Consider the following 23,646-nt stretch of genomic DNA (forward strand, 5'->3'; position numbering starts at 1 on the left):
ACAATAACTAATTTTGCTGTGAACCATATCCATATTTCATGTCAGATAGGAATATGTTTGAAAAGTAATATTGAACCTACGTCCAATTTACGATTCTACAGTGAATATTAATAGTAACATTATTGAGACCATTCTGGTTCACTAAGTCCTCAAGGTAACAGTGTGTTTCGTTATATGTTATATTTATGCAAATAGTTTGTTGAGCTCTGTCAGCTCCAACTTTAAAGTGAACATATGCAGGTGCCAGAGTTCATTGCACACTCGGGTGATAAAGTATAGGCTGTGATTGCCCATTGAAGTTACTTATTTTCAGTTTCTTGAACAAGAATGTTACTCATTCTTACGCCTAATTAGGCTTGCGACGGTTTTTTATTATCATTTGGACACTGTGGATAGGTTAATTATTATTTGTTACTGTTTAAAGATTTACGTAATTCTGACTTTCACTTCCGATAAGCCACCTACGTTAGGTACATCACTGTCAACAGAACAAAATTCCTTTCAGAGGGTAACACTGCTCTGCTTCTTTAAACTGTAATTGCTTTAATAAAAATAATTTCATTATACGAACTGCCTCCAGCTTTGAGTTTATAGTATAGCAATAGCACACGGTAGTGTTAAAGATGGATCAACATGGGAACTCAAAGGGTCGTCTGCTGCGGAGCCAATGTTCAACAATGTGCGCTAAACGGTGTGCTCCAAAACACCTGTGGCTGCACTATCATTGAACTCTGTTGACAGATAGGACACAGTAGGGCACGATAGGTTGACCAGTTGCGGCGTATCTGAGATGGTCATTCTCAGCTACTGGGTAACAGTAGGCGGAGTTTGGCCATGAGACACGGAGAGCTAGATCGAACATCGACCCGAAAAAAAAAAAAATATTGGCCGTGGTCTTGATGAGGGAGGCACTGGAATAAGAGAGCCATCGCAAATGCGAATGGGGCGATACAGTTTGAAAAAGGCCACAGTGCTTTGGTTCATACGACAAAATGAAGCACCAGAATAAAGCATCCTGTGGTTTATTCAGACAAAACATGGCTTCCCGCACAATACACCGTCAAAAAGAACTGTGAAACTTCACGAGGGGTAGTCCCAAGCAAAAGTGACGGCCATTGGTTAACCACTGTGCCATACAGGACACTTGGCGTACCCAGGGTGTCCTAGGAGGAGTCGTCAATGTTAAGGGATGTTACAAGTATGCTTCCTTGAAGCAAAAAACTTGATATCGACATATGCCCTATTACGAATGGTTTTCTAGATAGAACACATTAAATTTAATGTACATTGTTACACTTTAAGGAGGAATTGCCCCAATGAGACGGAACTCGGTAGATGTTATGTACACTCTTTGACATAAAACTCGACCGGCGGGCGGCCGCTTCAGAGGCTAAGTCCGCGCCGATCGCGACATGGGACAAAAAAACTGGCCAACTCGCTAATTCTCTAAGTCCGGTTATCTGCACAATCTGGCAACACTGTAGACTGCGGCACTTCCTGGAGGAAAACTTGTCCCATGATAGAGAAACCCTAGGCTGATTACGCCTGTGGTCTAGCGGTAGCGTGCGTTGTTTCTGTTCATAATGTCAGTGGATCGAGAGCAGCTGGCATAAAATATTTTTATACCCTCTTCTGTCTGAATGCTGAAGACGTGAATGTAATGGTAGCATAGATTCAATCTATTTCGCTTTGTGACACACCGGTATCAAAATTTTATCCAGTAACGATTTTGCGGCAGATTTCCTGCAGACTGTCCTCCTCTGGACGCCGTATGCAAAGCTCCGGGATCCATTTGCTGGCTACTGGCAGCGACCGTGGCGACAGCAGCGGCGCTGCACTCCCCCGTTCTTTATCGAAAGCGCCTGCTACCGCTCATCGCTTTTGATGATTTAAAACGCTTTATTATTAAATGTTGCTCCACAGAAAATTTATACAATTTCCATTCACGCTCAAAAGCAACGGAGACAGACGCCCTGATTAGTAGGCGGGTATTATATTACATTAATCGGCAAGAGCTGAGTATGGCCCGAAATTAATTTTATAGACTGGGACGAAATTAAACCACCTCACTACATTCGATGAATTTATAAATGCTTCATACCTCGTTTCTTTTCCTTTCAAACTCAATTATTTGTGCAACTTTTGGTCAATGTTTGGATGTTTTCGTCAAGCCAGAGTGAGCGTCTGTGGTGTAAAGTGTATTACAGTTCTTGTTTCATTCCTTATGGTAAGTCTATGCGATAAACTGTGTGAATACCTTGCAATGCATGCTCTGTAGCAGTGCAGGAACACTGCACATTTGGAGTTCCATGTATGGGTTCATGAAGTATTTATTGTTGATCGGAAGTGATAGTTAAGGTCGTCAGATTTAAACCAGAAAAATTTGTCGTTTTGAAGGTTTCAGAGAACGGAAAGGAATTGCTAACGCCGGTGTTAGAAAACGTCTACAGTTAAATGCTATTGCAAAAATTTAGAAGAAGGGAACTATATTAATGAACATGTGCACTTCATGAACAACCTTCTGACATGTTAGACCTATATGACGAACAAAGCTCAAATTTATATCGTTGAAAGTCGGTTTGAATCTTTTCAGGACCTATTTTACAGTGAAGCACCTTGGAATTTGCAAAGCAGAAATCCATGATATTAACTTAATTTACTAAGTCGAAATCGGACGAAGGTTGATGTTTAAAGGCATTCTTCAGATTTCGCATAAGAAATTTTTACTAGCAGTTTGCAACACCATTAATTAAAATGGAAAGTAAAAGGTTCTAGTCAGCGGCTTCTACCGTGCTATGTCTTATAGTACAAGCACTGCAAAGCACAAGGGAACCTCTGAGCTAACGACACACTGGCGGCCAGAGGCGGACTATAGTTACTGCGATGTTGCCTGAGCCTCAAAACGCAACCTTAAACACACAGAGGAGGTGGAGATTACTGTTTTAACGTCCCGTCGACAACGATGTCATTAGAGACGGAGCACAAGCTCGGATTAGGGAAGGATGGGGAAGGAAATCGGCCGTGCCCTTCCTAAGGAACCATCCCGGCATTTGCCTGAAGCGATTTAGGGAAATCATTGAAAACCTAAATCAGGATGGCCGGGCGCGGGATTGCACCGTCGTCCTCCCGAATGCACACACAAACAGGTGTTACTTATGTGAAGAACGCCGTTCTTGGAGTCCAGAAATTAAATATACTTTCTAATTGTGTCATCTTGCAGTGGATTATATCGTACGAGTCTTCGATGTGGAAAACGAATGTCAAGTGAACTTAGCGAGGTAACGCCGACCTACACCCGGAAGTAAATGCACTATCAGAGTGTTGACAAATACTTGCTACGACGCTGCCATTTCTCGGCTCTCTGACGAGGCAGCTCTTCAGCGAAATGCTTGCCGTGATTCTCCGATACGGTTCTTCAGAGTGGAGACGCGCGCGCACGTTTGGTTTTTATGCGGCGTTCTCCCCTGATGGTTTCTGACGTCGCCTTGTGGGCTATGTATACATATGAGACATTCAATTATCATTAATCCAGAATGATACAAGTTTCAGCTTCCGGCGTGGAAGAAGGCTGTTGACGCCGACATTATATCATTTCAACGTAGGGAAAGCAAAACGGATCATTCAATGTTTCTCATTCAACATAAAGCATGTGAGATAAATTTCCGTAACGTTCATAATCATCTAAAAATACAAACGAAGTAAAAATACACCGGAAGCTTATTCGAATTGAATATAATGTAAGATACCAAACGCTTTGCACCTCTATGTCGAATTTGTCCACTTGCAATCTTTTGCAGCATACACATAGAATGTCATGATTACCACGAGAATGAAGAAATATGTTGGTAAGGATGGAAGCAAGAAGAGACGCAGTCAACAAATATTCTATTCCTCGTGGCATTCATTTCATTTGACACGTAAGAAGAGGTAAAGTGGGAATTTACTTTCGTTAACACGAAAGATATGCCGCACATATTGATAACGAGGAAGTCTGCGTCTTCATACGTTTCCTTAACAAATATCAACTTTAAATTGCATAACGCAAACATTTTTAACAGACGCGAATTCCTACCCAGCATCTATTGTCCCTGTTAACGAACGACGAGAGATGTTAAATATTGCTTCTTCACAAGTAACTTACTTGAAATGCCGTGAGGTAAAGCTGTGTGTTGGACACGGATTCGAACCCGGAACCTAATCGGATTGCTATCGAAGCACAGTCAAATGTGACATATCGGATTTTTGCGGCAGTAGCTAGATGTTTTAACTGAAATGACGAGACGAAACATTAATTTTTTCCTTCCCAGGACTCCAACCCGACACTTATCGCTGTTATATTCTAGAGAAAACGAACGTTAAATATGGGTTTGTTGCACCAGCAGTGACATGTGAGCATGTTTGAACTGAAATAAGCGCTCACTGGGAATAGAGCCCCACACATATCGTTGTTGACTACACACAAAGAGAAGTCAGCTACCGAATTTTTCTCCACCAGCTGCTCAGAATAGCATCTTGAACTTACAGTCATCTCGCAAATAGTTCTGTGTCTCACTGGGAGTTAAAAACGTCAGATATCGTTAGTGTTGACAGCGAATGAGAATACATTAAAAATCAAAATTATTATCCACCATCAGATAGGTGTTCTCATGATAGAGCTTGATAATACATAATTAAATCTTTAGTGCCGGGCCAGGATTCGATCCCATTCACGCGTAATATGTGAAGGTGTTGTGGAATCTGCAGTTTTGAACAAACAACAAATTGTAGCCGAGCTGTATTGCCACGAAGGGATCAAATTCCGCGTTAAGGGCGGTCTGAGTTGCATTCCCAGTTCAGAACCAATTTTATCGACATACAGAAGCTCAAATAAAAGACGGAATAAGTGTCCTGTGACCATACATAGCGTTTGTGTCGTCACTTGAAATAAATAACTAGTATAAAAAAGGTTACTGGTGATAGAGTTTCTACACGTCGCCACTCCCGACTTTATTGTGGTTCAACCTACCGTCTACTTGGTAAAGAAGGAATATCATCTTTAATGTGAATTTTCAGACCACGCAGCCATTATATCTCCTTCACTTGGTGTAGCCAGGAGAGAATGGAATCTATCTCTCCCTATCTAAAATCATTGACAGAAGTGGGAATCGAACCCAGACCATAGGTATAACAACCTACCATCCGTCCAACAGACCACGAGATCCTCTTCTCTGCGAGTCATTTTTCTATCGTAACACAGTTGCGCCACACTGGATGAGAATTCTGACACACAGGCTCCCTGTAGTAATTTGCAGCATGTTCAGTAAATTCATTTATTTGGTTGACCGAATCACCATGAACTAGCTGCCTCGACTATTTTGTAATCACAGAAATAAAATCACGTAACTGCCACCTACACACAACTGCCAACAGTGTAGGATGCAGAAGTTTAAATAGGAAGTGTTCCTTTCCACTTGAGCTATTCTATTGCGCTATCTGTTACTAGAAAACGTCGTTCAGTCCAAAAGAAAAGCTGTAACTGTTTGTCTCTCAGAAGCAAGACCTGGCCATATGCATAATCTCACAGTGCTGTGGAATCCAAAAGTTCTGGAGGAATAGTTGCCGAGCTCTGGAGCTGTTGTAGCTACGTGTCAGCTTGTAGCATAGATAAGATGTCGCGAGTTCGAATACATTCAGTGCTACATTTTTTAAAACGCAATTCTGCTCTCTGCTGAAGTTATCAATCTAATGGAACTTTGAACATAATTCCCTTCACTTCTCAACCCAAAGTAGTCGCATGTGGAAAAAGGACTAACTACTGTGACATTTTGTTCTATTCAGGTTTAATAGACAGCAGGCAGCAGATGCATCTCGAAGATGTGCAGGGAGAGCGCATCGTGCCATAATATGTCAGAAAAGTATTTTCTACATTAGCCGTCGTGTGGTAGTGATATTTTATTCTTCTTCAAACTTTGACAGCTTTAACTCAGAACAAGTTTTCTACATGCATGTAATCAATAAACTGCATGTGCATTGTCAGACTGTCATAGGTAACATCAGAGAATTCGCATATATCGTTGATGATTAATTTCTCTCTCATGTTTACTATTGTTTTAACAACACTAAAGGAAACCTTACGAAAATTGTGCACTGTATTATAAGAAATGAAATAAAACTAACCATGATAACCTTACGACGAAAGTATCTGTACACAAGCATGCCTCTATCGACACGAATTAGTAAAATACTACTCACTTAGATTTTGATTGGGTCTGTGTTTAATTGGTATGCTGTGTCATACTCAAGAGGTATGCAAATGTGGCATTTCATAAATATAGTTACGTATTCCTAGAAACCAAAATTCGCTTGTCAGCAGCGGAAAGAGGCGTTACCTGTTGTGCAGCATTGTAAGTTTTTCAACATTGCACTATGAGCTGAAAGCGTTTTCTTGCGATTTCCTTATTGATGTTTGATCTGACTGCTTGTAGCTCTTTCACAGAAGGGATAAAAACGTTACAGTCAGTGAGACTGGAACTGCGAACCGTAATAGACGCTGTTTTACAGGTCAGCACGTTACCACAGAGCTGGCGAAGAGGTATGGGTCTCAGCTTCCTATTTCGAAGGCAATAGTAACTAGAACTCGTAAACCGCTATTTAAAGGTCGAGATTAGTTGCGATTTCCACCTGCAACGACTTTCCTGGGCTGAAAACCGTAAATTTTCAATCTTTTGTTACCCTTCAAGCGATAATAACTCAGATTATTCAATGGAAATGACAGGTAAAATCAAGTGAACTTTGAGGCTTAATTCCGTGCACACCAGGAAGTAACTCGTCGATCACAGAGTTGCCAAACATACGTTGCCTTGTTGCCAAATCTCAGTTACAGTACCAGCAGGAATAAGACGAACCGATGTGATCCTACAGCGGTCTGGGAAGTGACCATAGCTGGTGTCTCCAAGTCGCGGCTGCTACGGCCTGGAATACGTAATGCGTCTGATTCGCTTTCTGTAACTAGGTTTAGGGACTGGAGCGTAGTTACTAATAATACTCAGAACTGACTGCAAACTGAGCATCATAAATCAGTAACTCTCATTGTTGTTTTTATATTTCTTTCGTAAGTGTACTCAAAACTAAGAAAGTCATTCACAGGCGTTTTCGTGCCTCGCCGATAGTCGAGCACAACAAACAAAAATAAAAAAGAATGTGTGTGTGTGTGTGTGTGTGTGTGAGAGAGAGAGAGAGAGAGAGAGAGAAATAAAAAGCAATGAGAGAGAGTGTAAAATATTGTTGTAAAGAAATTGAATCATGGTATTTAAAGAAATCTTTCATTAAAATGACACGTTCCACATCATTACGAAATGTCGTATTCATGATCTATGGAACAAGAGTTAATCTAATGTAATCTAATCTAATCACATCATATTGATGATTAGCCATGAAGAGTCATGAATTACCGAAATTTTTGCCAATACCAGTAACCAAATCTAAACTTGAAAATAAAAGACGACAATTTTTGTAATAAACCGTGACTCCTATCAAGACCCTTTCGTCCCTGTTATCTAACCACGAAAGATGTCTGATATACCTCCATTCTGAAGTAACAAAGTGTGCATGCATTTAAAGATGAAGTGCATGATGTGAAGTTCTGTGACGGAGATACGAACCCAACACGTAATCCGATTGTTAACTAAGAAAAATCAAATGCTACGTATCGGTTTTTCTTACGAGCCGCTAGGTGTCTGAATCTAAAATAAGGATACAAACGTTTGTGCCTAAGCGACAATCGAACTGCACACCTACCGTGCATCCACGAATATAGCTTAAGTATCAGTTGCTTACTCATGAACAGTAAGATGTGTGCGTGTTTGACCAGAAATAACGACACCTGTTGCGATTGTTGGCAACACATGAACAGACATTGAAATTGCGCGTTAATTTTCACTAGCAGGTCGGTGTGCACTTGATAAAGCTAGAAATGAAATTATGAATATTTTTGTACTGGATCAGGTTTCAGACCCACATACTTACCTTTGGAGGAGACCTAGAGAAGATTGCAGTCTTGGGAAAAGGAACGAAATGACTGAACTATACTGTTCCGAGAGATTCAGATCCTCGAAAGAGGAGATACGAATTCGAATCACAGTCCAGCACCAAATTTTTAAACGTCTCTAGTTCAATCAAGTACAAGTAAAATAAGAGCCCTGTCCCTGTAAATGGCTATCGGTTCATCAAATAAAATAAAATTTGCTAATGTAAGTAAGCTTACTGGCGACTGTATTTCTGTTTACCATGACTTCCGCTGTGTCATTTCCCAACGTAAACCGGCTCTGCCCAGTCGGTAATGAAGGAACGTGATGTTTAATGCGGATTCTGGATTATAACGTCTTTCTCTTGAGGTTACCAGAGGTAAAATAAATATGTTTGTGCCTCTTAAAAGTAAATGCCTGAACCCACGCATTGCACCTGTGATAGCTCGTTCCACCAGACCATTGTGGTCACATGACCCAGCCCCAGGAGTGTGCTGTAACGGATGATGTGCTTAGCTTACAAAATTAGTCACGGTGGAAAAAATGCGAGTCTATTAAATGGTCAAGTAGAAGCAAGCTTCTGACGCAGAGATTATGCTATTCTCATGTCAGCAGGATGTAAAGACTCTTCTAGGCATCATAGGCAGGATGTGAAGCCATTTTGATTTTTCACAAATTCAGCAAATTTCTTAGTTCGCGAAAATCCACTGTGAAGTGTGAAGTTGCCGGATAATTGGATTATTACTGTTATTATTAATATCATTTTATTCATACCGCTGCTGGAACACGACCGTAGTCTTGAGGTAAAACGCGAGACCAGCTAATATGACGTCTGGCGACCGAAAGCACATATCGACAAAATTTTTATCGCCCCTTTCCTCTCGGTGCTTAAGCTATGAGTGTAATTCAAGCGTATCTACAATATCATATTAGCTGGTCTCGCGTTTTACCTCAAGACTACGGTCGTAGTCAAGAGTAATGTACTAAGACTGGAGCCAAGACTTCCTCTGGGAAGTGCCGCAGTCTACATGTTGCCAGATCGAGCATATTGCCAGACATAGAATTCTGAGAGGAGCATGACTGTATTGTCCACCTTACGTGAACGACTCGGCGGTCAATTTTTTGGTCTAAGACTGTATCTACAACACATATTGTACGCTTAAGATCCAGAAGAATTTAAAAAAAAAGTTTATGAGAGCAACGTTAACCATAGCGTTCGAAGTATTCATAGTATTGTATACGTGTGTGTAAACGCCTTCCAATGACCACTCAAGAAAGACAAGGATACACAGTCTAGCTTCAATATTATAAATACGCCTCAGTTTGTGGATGAACTCAGACTTAGGTTGATAATAATTTTGAAACTTTAGCAGCACTGTACCCATTGGTGTTAAACTCGTTTTCAACCAATGATTCCCACAGCTACAGGGATACTACTTGTGATACCTCTTAGAATACTTAAGCAGTGTTATCAGACGAAAAGATCAACCTGACACAAACCGTGGGAAGTTTGTTTTACAACCTTCGTACCTGGATATTCAGCTTTTTCCTATTTGAGATATCTGTGAATGTTGCTGCTTAAGACGATTTAAGCAGAAACTAAATTCCCTCAGCTTCGACAGTGTTTAAAGAAATCGTCTTATCGGCACTAAATCGTGGTTTGTGAATTGTTTACCGGCCGTACTCTTCCGTATTTTGCCGGTTGGAAGGCGAAAGCTTACTGACAAATTTCACACAGAAATTACTGTTACAGTGTACTTACGGAGCCAAATGAGTGAATTGCGTATTTTCCGGTGAGAAAGAGCACTGGCAAACAGTCTTCGCTACATTAGGTTATTTAAACTGGTGTCACTCTGAGCTAGAATTTATGGTCAGCGACTAAGTGTAAGGTCAACGTTTCGGATGCGAGTTTTGCGACTGTGAAATAGTTTCCTACATTATAGAAGCGAATATTAAATTTGAACTAATATTGCGAAAATTTTGTACTTGGACAGCTTAGAATGAAAATATGTACTTCTTTTATTTTCAAAGGGAAACAATAGATTTTCTAAAACACTGTCTGTCATACACAACTTGAAACAGGTCATGTCGACCAAATCATGTGGAAGAACTAACAGCAACGTATATCGGAAGGCAGTAAGATCACTTGCCTTTTGGTTTGTCAGTACTCGATAGCCATTTCTAGGCGAAAGTAAATGAAGAAAGGCAGTGCGATTTTGTTACCAAGTAACGTCTTCGTCAATTACTTTAGTTTTAATGTAATCTACGACTAATTGCTGGTGTTTGATATTAACATGAAAAGGATTCCGTAGACAGGGAAAGAAACTGTTCTTGGGAAACTACTTCTATAGTGACCAAAAGGCATTAAATGATGTTCAAGCACTTGTGTTACAGCAGCGGTATGAATAAAATGATATTAATAATAACAGTAATAATCGAATTATCCGGAAACTTCACACTTCACAGTGGATTTTCTCGAACTAAGAAATTTGCTGAATTTGTGAAAAATCAACATGGCTTCACATCCTGCCTATGATGCCTAGAAGAGTCTTTACATCCTGCTGACATGAGAATAGCATAATCTCTGCGTCAGAAGCTTGCTTCTACTTGACCATTTAATAGACTCGCATTTTTTCCACCGTGACTAATTTTGTAAGCTAAGCACATCATCCGTTACAGTACACTCCTGGGGCTGGGTCATGTGACCACAATGGTCTGGTGGAACGAGCTATCACAGGTGCAATGCGTGGGTTCAGGCATTTACTTTTAAGAGGCACAAACATATTTATTTTACCTCTGGTAACCTCAAGAGAAAGACGTTATAATCCAGAATCCGCATTAAACATCACGTTCCTTCATTACCGACTGGGCAGAGCCGGTTTACGTTGGGAAATGACACCGCGGAAGTCATGGTAAACAGAAATACAGTCGCCAGTAAGCTTACTTACATTAGCAAATTTTATTTTATTTGATGAACCGATAGCCATTTACAGGGACAGGGCTCTTATTTTAGTTGTACTTGATTGAACTAGAGACGTTTAAAAATTTGGTGCTGGACTGTGATTCGAATTCGTATCTCCTCTTTCGAGGATCTGAATCTCTCGTAACAGTATAGTTCAGTCATTTCGTTCCTTTTCCCAAGACTGCAATCTTCTCTAGGTCTCCTCCAAAGGTAAGTATGTGGGTCTGAAACCTGATCCAGTACAAAAATATTCATAATTTCATTTCTAGCTTTATCAAGTGCACACCGACCTGCTAGTGAAAATTAACGCGCAATTTCAATGTCTGTTCATGTGTTGCCAACAATCGCAACAGGTGTCGTTATTTCTGGTCAAACACGCACACATCTTACTGTTCATGAGTAAGCAACTGATACTTAAGCTATATTCGTGGATGCACGGTAGGTGTGCAGTTCGATTGTCGCTTAGGCACAAACGTTTGTATCCTTATTTTAGATTCAGACACCTAGCGGCTCGTAAGAAAAACCGATACGTAGCATTTGATTTTTCTTAGTTAACAATCGGATTACGTGTTGGGTTCGTATCTCCGTCACAGAACTTCACATCATGCACTTCATCTTTAAATGCATGCACACTTTGTTACTTCAGAATGGAGGTATATCAGACATCTTTCGTGGTTAGATAACAGGGACGAAAGGGTCTTGATAGGAGTCACGGTTTATTACAAAAATTGTCGTCTTTTATTTTCAAGTTTAGATTTGGTTACTGGTATTGGCAAAAATTTCGGTAATTCATGACTCTTCATGGCTAATCATCAATATGATGTGATTAGATTAGATTACATTAGATTAACTCTTGTTCCATAGATCATGAATACGACATTTCGTAATGATGTGGAACGTGTCATTTTAATGAAAGATTTCTTTAAATACCATGATTCAATTTCTTTACAACAATTTTTTACACTCTCTCTCATTGCTTTTTATTTCTCTCTCTCTCTCTCTCTCTCTCTCTCACACACACACACACACACACACACACACATTCTTTTTTATTTTTGTTTGTTGTGCTCGACTATCGGCGAGGCACGAAAACGCCTGTGAATGACTTTCTTAGTTTTGAGTACACTTACGAAAGAAATATAAAAACAACAATGAGAGTTACTGATTTATGATGCTCAGTTTGCAGTCAGTTCTGAGTATTATTAGTAACTACGCTCCAGTCCCTAAACCTAGTTACAGAAAGCGAATCAGACGCATTACGTATTCCAGGCCGTAGCAGCCGCGACTTGGAGACACCAGCTATGGTCACTTCCCAGACCGCTGTAGGATCACATCGGTTCGTCTTATTCCTGCTGGTACTGTAACTGAGATTTGGCAACAAGGCAACGTATGTTTGGCAACTCTGTGATCGACGAGTTACTTCCTGGTGTGCACGGAATTAAGCCTCAAAGTTCACTTGATTTTACCTGTCATTTCCATTGAATAATCTGAGTTATTATCGCTTGAAGGGTAACAAAAGATTGAAAATTTACGGTTTTCAGCCCAGGAAAGTCGTTGCAGGTGGAAATCGCAACTAATCTCGACCTTTAAATAGCGGTTTACGAGTTCTAGTTACTATTGCCTTCGAAATAGGAAGCTGAGACCCATACCTCTTCGCCAGCTCTGTGGTAACGTGCTGACCTGTAAAACAGCGTCTATTACGGTTCGCAGTTCCAGTCTCACTGACTGTAACGTTTTTATCCCTTCTGTGAAAGAGCTACAAGCAGTCAGATCAAACATCAATAAGGAAATCGCAAGAAAACGCTTTCAGCTCATAGTGCAATGTTGAAAAACTTACAATGCTGCACAACAGGTAACGCCTCTTTCCGCTGCTGACAAGCGAATTTTGGGTTTCTAGGAATACGTAACTATATTTATGAAATGCCACATTTGCATACCTCTTGAGTATGACACAGCATACCAATTAAACACAGACCCAATCAAAATCTAAGTGAGTAGTATTTTACTAATTCGTGTCGATAGAGGCATGCTTGTGTACAGATACTTTCGTCGTAAGGTTATCATGGTTAGTTTTATTTCATTTCTTATAATACAGTGCACAATTTTCGTAAGGTTTCCTTTAGTGTTGTTAAAACAATAGTAAACATGAGAGAGAAATTAATCATCAACGATATATGCGAATTCTCTGATGTTACCTATGACAGTCTGACAATGCACATGCAGTTTATTGATTACATGCATGTAGAAAACTTGTTCTGAGTTAAAGCTGTCAAAGTTTGAAGAAGAATAAAATATCACTACCACACGACGGCTAATGTAGAAAATACTTTTCTGACATATTATGGCACGATGCGCTCTCCCTGCACATCTTCGAGATGCATCTGCTGCCTGCTGTCTATTAAACCTGAATAGAACAAAATGTCACAGTAGTTAGTCCTTTTTCCACATGCGACTACTTTGGGTTGAGAAGTGAAGGGAATTATGTTCAAAGTTCCATTAGATTGATAACTTCAGCAGAGAGCAGAATTGCGTTTTAAAAAATGTAGCACTGAATGTATTCGAACTCGCGACATCTTATCTATGCTACAAGCTGACACGTAGCTACAACAGCTCCAGAGCTCGGCAACTATTCCTCCAGAACTTTTGGATTCCACAGCACTGTGAGATTATGCATATGGCCAGGTCTTGCTTCTGAGAGACAAACAGTTACAGCTTTTCTTTTGGACTGAACGACGTTTTCTAGTAACAGATAGCGCAATAGAATAGCTCAAGTGGAAAGGAACACTTCCTATTTAAACTTCTGCATCCTACACTGTTGGCAGTTGTGTGTAGGTGGCAGTTACGTGATTTTATTTCTGTGATTACAAAATAGTCGAGGCAGCTAGTTCATGGTGATTCGGTCAACCAAATAAATGAATTTACTGAACATGCTGCAAATTACTACAGGGAGCCTGTGTGTCAGAATTCTCATCCAGTGTGGCGCAACTGTGTTACGATAGAAAAATGACTCGCAGAGAAGAGGATCTCGTGGTCTGTTGGACGGATGGTAGGTTGTTATACCTATGGTCTGGGTTCGATTCCCACTTCTGTCAATGATTTTAGATAGGGAGAGACAGATTCCATTCTCTCCTGGCTACACCAAGTGAAGGAGATATAATGGCTGCGTGGTCTGAAAATTCACATTAAAGATGATATTCCTTCTTTACCAAGTAGACGGTAGGTTGAACCACAATAAAGTCGGGAGTGGCGACATGTAGAAACTCTATCACCAGTAACCTTTCTTATACTAGTTATTTATTTCAAGTGACGACACAAACGCTATGTATGGTCACAGGACACTTATTCCGTCTTTTATTTGAGCTTCTGTATGTCGATAAAATTGGTTCTGAACTGGGAATGCAACTCAGACCGCCCTTAACGCGGAATCTGATCCCTTCGTGGCAATACAGCTCGGCTACAATTTGTTGTTTGTTCAAAACTGCAGATTCCACAACACCTTCACATATTACGCGTGAATGGGATCGAATCCTGGCCCGGCACTAAAGATTTAATTATGTATTATCAAGCTCTATCATGAGAACACCTATCTGATGGTGGATAATAATTTTGATTTTTAATGTATTCTCATTCGCTGTCAACACTAACGATATCTGACGTTTTTAACTCCCAGTGAGACACAGAACTATTTGCGAGATGACTGTAAGTTCAAGATGCTATTCTGAGCAGCTGGTGGAGAAAAATTCGGTAGCTGACTTCTCTTTGTGTGTAGTCAACAACGATATGTGTGGGGCTCTATTCCCAGTGAGCGCTTATTTCAGTTCAAACATGCTCACATGTCACTGCTGGTGCAACAAACCCATATTTAACGTTCGTTTTCTCTAGAATATAACAGCGATAGGTGTCGGGTTGGAGTCCTGGGAAGGAAAAAATTAATGTTTCGTCTCGTCATTTCAGTTAAAACATCTAGCTACTGCCGCAAAAATCCGATATGTCACATTTGACTGTGCTTCGATAGCAATCCGATTAGGTTCCGGGTTCGAATCCAACACACAGCTTTACCTCACGGCATTTCAAGTAAGTTACTTGTGAAGAAGCAATATTTAACATCTCTCGTCGTTCGTTAACAGGGACAATAGATGCTGGGTAGGAATTCGCGTCTGTTAAAAATGTTTGCGTTATGCAATTTAAAGTTGATATTTGTTAAGGAAACGTATGAAGACGCAGACTTCCTCGTTATCAATATGTGCGGCATATCTTTCGTGTTAACGAAAGTAAATTCCCGCTTTACCTCTTCTTACGTGTCAAATGAAATGAATGCCACGAGGAATAGAATATTTGTTGACTGCGTCTCTTCTTGCTTCCATCCTTACCAACATATTTCTTCATTCTCGTGGTAATCATGACATTCTATGTGTATGCTGCAAAAGATTGCAAGTGGACAAATTCGACATAGAGGTGCAAAGCGTTTGGTATCTTACATTATATTCAATTCGAATAAGCTACCGGTGTATTTTTACTTCGTTTGTATTTTTAGATGATTATGAACGTTACGGAAATTTATCTCACATGCTTTATGTTGAATGAGAAACATTGAATGATCCGTTTTGCTTTCCCTACGTTGAAATGATATAATGTCGGCGTCAACAGCCTTCTTCCACGCCGGAAGCTGAAACTTGTATCATTCTGGATTAATGATAATTGAATGTCTCATATGTATACATAGCCCACAAGGCGACGTCAGAAACCATCAGGGGAGAACGCCGCATAAAAACCAAACGTGCGCGCGCGTCTCCACTCTGAAGAACCGTATCGGAGAATCACGGCAAGCATTTCGCTGAAGAGCTGCCTCGTCAGAGAGCCGAGAAATGGCAGCGTCGTAGCAAGTATTTGTCAACACTCTGATAGTGCATTTACTTCCGGGTGTAGGTCGGCGTTACCTCGCTAAGTTCACTTGACATTCGTTTTCCACATCGAAGACTCGTACGATATAATCCACTGCAAGATGACACAATTAGAAAGTATATTTAATTTCTGGACTCCAAGAACGGCGTTCTTCACATAAGTAACACCTGTTTGTGTGTGCATTCGGGAGGACGACGGTGCAATCCCGCGCCCGGCCATCCTGATTTAGGTTTTCAATGATTTCCCTAAATCGCTTCAGGCAAATGCCGGGATGGTTCCTTAGGAAGGGCACGGCCGATTTCCTTCCCCATCCTTCCCTAATCCGAGCTTGTGCTCCGTCTCTAATGACATCGTTGTCGACGGGACGTTAAAACAGTAATCTCCACCTCCTCTGTGTGTTTAAGGTTGCGTTTTGAGGCTCAGGCAACATCGCAGTAACTATAGTCCGCCTCTGGCCGCCAGTGTGTCGTTAGCTCAGAGGTTCCCTTGTGCTTTGCAGTGCTTGTACTATAAGACATAGCACGGTAGAAGCCGCTGACTAGAACCTTTTACTTTCCATTTTAATTAATGGTGTTGCAAACTGCTAGTAAAAATTTCTTATGCGAAATCTGAAGAATGCCTTTAAACATCAACCTTCGTCCGATTTCGACTTAGTAAATTAAGTTAATATCATGGATTTCTGCTTTGCAAATTCCAAGGTGCTTCACTGTAAAATAGGTCCTGAAAAGATTCAAACCGACTTTCAACGATATAAATTTGAGCTTTGTTCGTCATATAGGTCTAACATGTCAGAAGGTTGTTCATGAAGTGCACATGTTCATTAATATAGTTCCCTTCTTCTAAATTTTTGCAATAGCATTTAACTGTAGACGTTTTCTAACACCGGCGTTAGCAATTCCTTTCCGTTCTCTGAAACCTTCAAAACGACAAATTTTTCTGGTTTAAATCTGACGACCTTAACTATCACTTCCGATCAACAATAAATACTTCATGAACCCATACATGGAACTCCAAATGTGCAGTGTTCCTGCACTGCTACAGAGCATGCATTGCAAGGTATTCACACAGTTTATCGCATAGACTTACCATAAGGAATGAAACAAGAACTGTAATACACTTTACACCACAGACGCTCACTCTGGCTTGACGAAAACATCCAAACATTGACCAAAAGTTGCACAAATAATTGAGTTTGAAAGGAAAAGAAACGAGGTATGAAGCATTTATAAATTCATCGAATGTAGTGAGGTGGTTTAATTTCGTCCCAGTCTATAAAATTAATTTCGGGCCATACTCAGCTCTTGCCGATTAATGTAATATAATACCCGCCTACTAATCAGGGCGTCTGTCTCCGTTGCTTTTGAGCGTGAATGGAAATTGTATAAATTTTCTGTGGAGCAACATTTAATAATAAAGCGTTTTAAATCATCAAAAGCGATGAGCGGTAGCAGGCGCTTTCGATAAAGAACGGGGGAGTGCAGCGCCGCTGCTGTCGCCACGGTCGCTGCCAGTAGCCAGCAAATGGATCCCGGAGCTTTGCATACGGCGTCCAGAGGAGGACAGTCTGCAGGAAATCTGCCGCAAAATCGTTACTGGATAAAATTTTGATACCGGTGTGTCACAAAGCGAAATAGATTGAATCTATGCTACCATTACATTCACGTCTTCAGCATTCAGACAGAAGAGGGTATAAAAATATTTTATGCCAGCTGCTCTCGATCCACTGACATTATGAACAGAAACAACGCACGCTACCGCTAGACCACAGGCGTAATCAGCCTAGGGTTTCTCTATCATGGGACAAGTTTTCCTCCAGGAAGTGCCGCAGTCTACAGTGTTGCCAGATTGTGCAGATAACCGGACTTAGAGAATTAGCGAGTTGGCCAGTTTTTTTGTCCCATGTCGCGATCGGCGCGGACTTAGCCTCTGAAGCGGCCGCCCGCCGGTCGAGTTTTATGTCAAAGAGTGTACATGTACCGACAAAGAAATGATGACAATCTCAGAAAAATTGGATGATTTATCCGAGAAGAAGAGCATTACAAACTGAGCAAGTCAGTAACACGTTGGTCCACCTCTTGCCCCCTTGCAGTACTTATTCGGCTTGGCTTAGATTGATGGAGTTGTTGGATATGGTTCAAATGGCTCTGAGCACTATGGGACTCAACTGCTGAGGTCATAAGTCCCCTAGAACTTAGAACTACTTAAACCTAACTAACCTAAGGACAACACACACATCCACGCCCGAGGCAGGATTCGAACTTGCGACCGTAGCGGTCGCGCGGTTCCAGACTGTAGCGCCAGAACCGCTCGGCCGCCAACGGCCGGCAGTTGTTGGATATCTTCTTGAGGAATATCGTACCAAATTCTGTCCAATTGGCGCGTTAGATAGTCGAAAACGTGAGCTGGTTGAAGAGCTCTGCCCATTATGCTCCAAATGTTATAAATTGGGTAGAGACTGGTCGACCTTACTTGCAAAGATAGGATTCGACAAGCACGAAGGCAAGTAGTAGATTAGATTAGAGATTAGATTAATTATTCATTCCATAAACCCATAAAAGAGGGAATCCTCCTGGGTGTGGAACATGTCAGATAGACACATTACAAAAATTTAATTGAAAAAACTTGAATTTCATTAATTTTAATGATCGCCAGTCAATAAACAGTAAAATTGTGTACATGAATTAAATTTAAGCTTCTAATATTTACAGATTTAATACTTACATCTGCTTTCATTAAATTCATCATTCAGACATTTGCTAGTTTCTTGGCTATTACAACCAAGTATTGTCAAAAATTAAAGTAAATTATTCATTTCAATGATCCTCAGTTACGAACAGTCAGATTATGTACAAGATTTAAAATTAAGCTTCCACTATTTACAGACTTAAGACTTACATCTGCTTTCCATACATCCATCATTCACACAGTAGGTAGTTACTTGGCTGTTATAACCGAGTATTGTCAAAAATTAAAGTATAATAAATTTTCATTAAAATGGTCTACTGCACTTGTTGAGAAACTCTTGGATGGAACAGAAGGAGCTGTCCACCAAAAATTCTTGTAAATTATGTTTAAATTGTGCCTTGTCTGAAACTAAACTCTTAATGGTTGCTGGTAACTTGTTGAAAATATGCGTTGCTGAATACTGGACTCCTTCCTGGGCAAGAGTAAGTGATTTTAAATCTTTATGTATATTGTTCTTATTCCTAGTATTGATACTGTGTACTAAGCAGTTAGTTGGAAAAAGAGATGTATTATTTAGAACAAACTTCATTAAGGAATAAATATACTGAGAAGCTGTGGTTAATATGCCCAATTCTTTGAATAGGTTTCGACAAGATGTTCTTGGATTTACACTACTCATTACTCTTATTATACGCTTCGGTACTCTAAACATTTTTTCTCTGTTTGTGGAGTTACCCCAAAATATGATACGATATAACATAATGGAGTGAAAATAAGCAAAATATGCCAGTTTTTTTATATTTATATCTCCTATGTCTGACATCATTCGGATTGCAAACACAGACTTGTTTAGGCGCTTTAGCAGTTCGTTAGTACGTTGCTCCCAAGTGAATTTATTATCAAGTTGTAATCCCCAGAATTTTACACTCTCAACCTCTTCTATTTCCATGTCATGATATTTTATACACACGCCAGAAGGAAATCTCTTGGAAGTTCTGAACTGCATACAGTGGGTCTTTTCAAAGTTTGATGACAGTGAATTGGCTATGAACCACTTATTAATGTCAGTAAAAGTTTGATTAGCTACCTTTTCTAAATTTGTATTTGATTTACTATTTATTGCAATTTTTGTATCATCTGCAAATAAGACAAACTTGCCATCTGGTAATGTAACATATGACAGGTCATCGCACTAAATTCTGCCGACACTGCTGTGTGTCGGCAGGTATTACCTTGATGAACTGTAAGCCAAGTATGGCTTGTCATGAAGGCAACTAAAAGGTGCGTAGAGTATCGCCGACTTTATGCTGTGCTGTAAGGGTGCCGCGGACGACAACCAAAGGAGTCCTACTATGAAAAGAAATGGCTGCAAAGGCTTCCACTCCTGGTTGTCGGGTAGTATGCAGACTACAGATTGGTATCCCATCAAAGTCCAGGCGTCTCCAGACGCTAGTCATTGGGGCTCTGTTCGAATTGGGACTCATCACTGAAGACAGATAGGATCTCTTCCCAAATGAGATTATTTGGAGAATTATTGGCCGAGCCCTCCAGCCAGCTCGAGATTTTGACGCTCTAACATGTCAGCTGGACAAAATTTGGCACGCCATCCCTCTAGAGCACATCCAACAACCCTACCAATCAATGCCACAGCGAATAACTGCCTGACTGCATATATGCCAGAGATGGACCAATGCGTTATTGATTTACTCAGTTTCTCAAGCTCTTTCACTTGAGTAAATCATCCAATTGTTCTGAAGTTGTAACAAATCTACAGATTTCCGTCCCATTTGAATAATTCCTTCATGGAGCGTGATTTTTTTGTCTTAAGAGTGTATGTCGGAAACCAAGGGGAATAGGGTGTATATCCATATTAAATTTTTCACTTCAAATGAGGGTTCCTGTCATATCGCTGAATAGCGACCATTCCTCCTGAGACACCCTGCAGACGGACGTGACAATGTTGCACTTCTAAGCACTCCGATTTCAGGCCACGAGTGGCCTACCGGGACCATCCGACCGCCGTGTCATCCTCAGTGGACGATGGGGATAGGAGGGGAGGGGGCAGCACACAACTCTCCCGGTCGATGGTATTCTTGACCGAAGCCGCTACTACTCGGTCGAGTAGCTCCTCAATTGGCATCACGAGGCTGAGTGCACCCCGAAAAATGGCAACAGCGTATGGTGGCCTGGATGGTCATCCATCCATGTGACGACCACGCCAGACAGCGCTTAACTTCGTGCACTTCTAAGAATGATGGATTATACACTGTTGCCACTTCCCTCTCCCTGCTACTCAGGCATAAACTTGATGTTGCTGCCGCCCTGACCAGGCCTCCATTTCGCTTTGCAGAGTTACGCTAAAGACAGCAGAAATGTTCCTCACCACAATGCGAAGTGGAACTGGAAATGTCGTTGTTTACACTCCGTACTCACCAGCACGTAAGCGTTGGCGCTCCTGAGTCCGTAGAAGCGGAAGTCGGCCCACTCGTAGAAGGAGTTGATGGGGAAGTAGGGGATGACGGGTATGTCGGAGACCTTTAGCTCGTACAGGCGCTCGTTGATCACCACGGTGGGGTAGTAGGCGTAGCGGCGGTCCGTCGCCGAGTAGTCGTCGCTGAACTCGTTCCACACGAACTGCTGCGCACACAACGGCCGCCGTCCGCAAATCAGCATCACAGTTTTGCTGTTCCGTTACATACACATGAAATACATTACTGACCATTAAAATTGCTACACCACAAAAATGACGTGCTACAGGAGCGAAATTTAACCGACAGGAAGAAGATGCTGTGATATGCAAATGATTAGCTTTTCAGATCATACACACAAGATTGGCGCCGGTGGCGACACATACAACGTGCTGACATGAGGAAAGTTTCCAACCGATTTCTCATACACAAACAGCAGTTGACCGGTGTTGCTTGGTGAAACGTTGTTGTGATGCCTCGTGTAAGGAGGAGAAATGCATACCATCATGTTTCCGGCTTTGATAAAGGTCGGATTGTAGCGTATCGCGATTGCGGTTTATCGTAATGCGACATTGCTGCTGGTGTTGGTCGAGATCCAATGACTGTTAGCACAATATGTAATCGGTGGGTTCAGGAAGGTAATATGGAACGCCGTGCTGGATCCCAACGGACTCGTATCACTAGCAGTCGAGAAGACAGAAATCTTATCCGCATGGCTGTAACGGTTCATGCAGCCGCGTCTCCATCCCTGAGTCAACAGATGGGGACGTTTGCAAGACAACAACCATCTGCACGAACAGTTCGACGACGTTTGCAGCAGCGTGGACTATCAGCTCGGCGACCATGGCTGAGGTTACCCTTGACGCTGCATTAGACAGCAGGGCCTGTGATGGTATACTCAACGACGGACCTGGGTGCACGAATGCCAAAACGTCATTTTTTCGGATGAATCCAGGTTCTGTTTACAGCATCATGATGCCGCATCCGTGTTTGGCGACATCGCGGTGAACGCACATTGGAAGCGTGTATTCGTCATCGCTGTAATGGCGTATCACCCTGCGTGATGGTATGGGGTGCCATTGGTTACACGTCTCGGTCACCTCTTGTTCGCATTGACGGCATTTTGAACAGTGGACGTTGCATTTCAGATGTGTTACGACCCGTGGCTCTACCCCTTATTCGATTCCTGCGAAACCCTACATTTCAACAGGATAATGCACAACCGCATGTTGCAGGTCCTGTACGGGCCTTTCTGGATACAGAAAATGTTCGACTGTTGCCCTGGCCAGCACATTCTCCAGATCTCTCACGAATTGGAAGCGTGTGGTCAATGGTGGCCGAGCAACTGGCTCGTCACAATACGCCAGTCACTACTCTTGATGAACTGTGGTATCGTGTTGAAGCTACATGGGCAGCTGTACCTGTACACGCCATCCAAGCTCTGTTTGATTCAATTCCCGGCGTATGAAGGCCGTTATTCCGGCCATAGATGGTTCTTCTGGGTACTGATTTCTAAGGATCTATGCACCCAAATTGCGTGAAAATGCAATCACATGTCAGTTCTAGTATAATACATTTGTCCAATGAATACCCGTTTATCATCTGCATTTCTTCTTGGTGTAGCAATTTTAACGGGCAGTAGTGTAATTTGACGCTCATTGCGAGAGACTCGTTAAAATTTACACTTATCCTATTAAACGTCAACAGCTATTGGAAATATTTCTTGCAAGCTGATAGGAATGCAGATCTACTGAATACAATTTTTAGTTAAATGTATTGTTGCTGCTGTGACATTCCGTATGAAAACGAGTTCGATGCAGCTCTCCGTGCTAGTCTATCCCGAGCAAGCCTCTTCATCTCTGCGTAACTACTGAAACCTATAATCATTTGAACCTGAACTGATTATTCCTTGATGCCTCAGGCTCTTTCCTGACAGCCGAGCCCTTCTTTTAATTGAGTTGTGCCCTGAATTTCTTTTCTCTTCAGTTCCATTCAGTACTTCCTGCTTACAATGGTTTGCAGGTGCAGAAGTTAGGGACGAAAGTAACTCTGGCATGATGTGTCACTGCGAAGTAACATATCTTGATCACACATACAAAGAACTGTCACTGTATAGCAAGGAAAACGGTATGAAACAAAGATAACTGTGACTTTCATTCAAAGACAATAATTACACTGCAGCTCGCCGTGATTTGTCTTGGTTCGCTGGCCATTGAAAGAGACAGCACTTGATTCTTAACAGGTTGTGTAATCACCACGGACAGCAAAGTATGCTCTGCAATATTTTCCCATGCTGGTCACAAGATTGCTAAGGAGTTCTTGTAACAGGCTGTTCCGTTCCTCCACCAGCGCGGCTTACTGGTGCTGGATGGTCATTGGTTCACGCGGACGTGCAGCAATTCGTATTTCCAACGCATCGCCGTCGTGCTCGATGGGTTTCAAGTCAGAGGAAAGGGCAGGCCAATCCACTCGTCAATTAACCTCTCGGTCCAAGAGCTGCTCCACTTTAGCGCTTCGATGTGGTCGCGCACTGCAATCCACAATGTGGTCATGGCCGATTGCACCCATGAAAAGACGCACTTGTGGAAGGAGTACGGCGTCACAGAATGTTGGCCAGTGAGTGTAT

General features: G+C 41.6%; 1 protein-coding gene across 1 annotated transcript in view; it reads right to left on the bottom strand.

Moving 5' to 3' along the window:
- LOC126204183 (ras-like protein family member 10B) overlaps positions 1 to 23,646 on the bottom strand; it is a 190,299-nt gene that overhangs the window by 53,807 nt on the left and 112,846 nt on the right. Inside the window, exon 4 of the mRNA XM_049938587.1 lies at positions 20,986 to 21,189. Within this exon, the coding sequence (XP_049794544.1) occupies positions 20,986 to 21,189 (204 nt within the window). The remainder of the gene's footprint in view (positions 1 to 20,985; positions 21,190 to 23,646) is intronic.

The sequence above is a fragment of the Schistocerca nitens genome, chromosome 9 (genome assembly GCF_023898315.1).
Source record: "Schistocerca nitens isolate TAMUIC-IGC-003100 chromosome 9, iqSchNite1.1, whole genome shotgun sequence".
Classification (NCBI taxonomy): Eukaryota; Metazoa; Arthropoda; class Insecta; order Orthoptera; family Acrididae; genus Schistocerca; species Schistocerca nitens.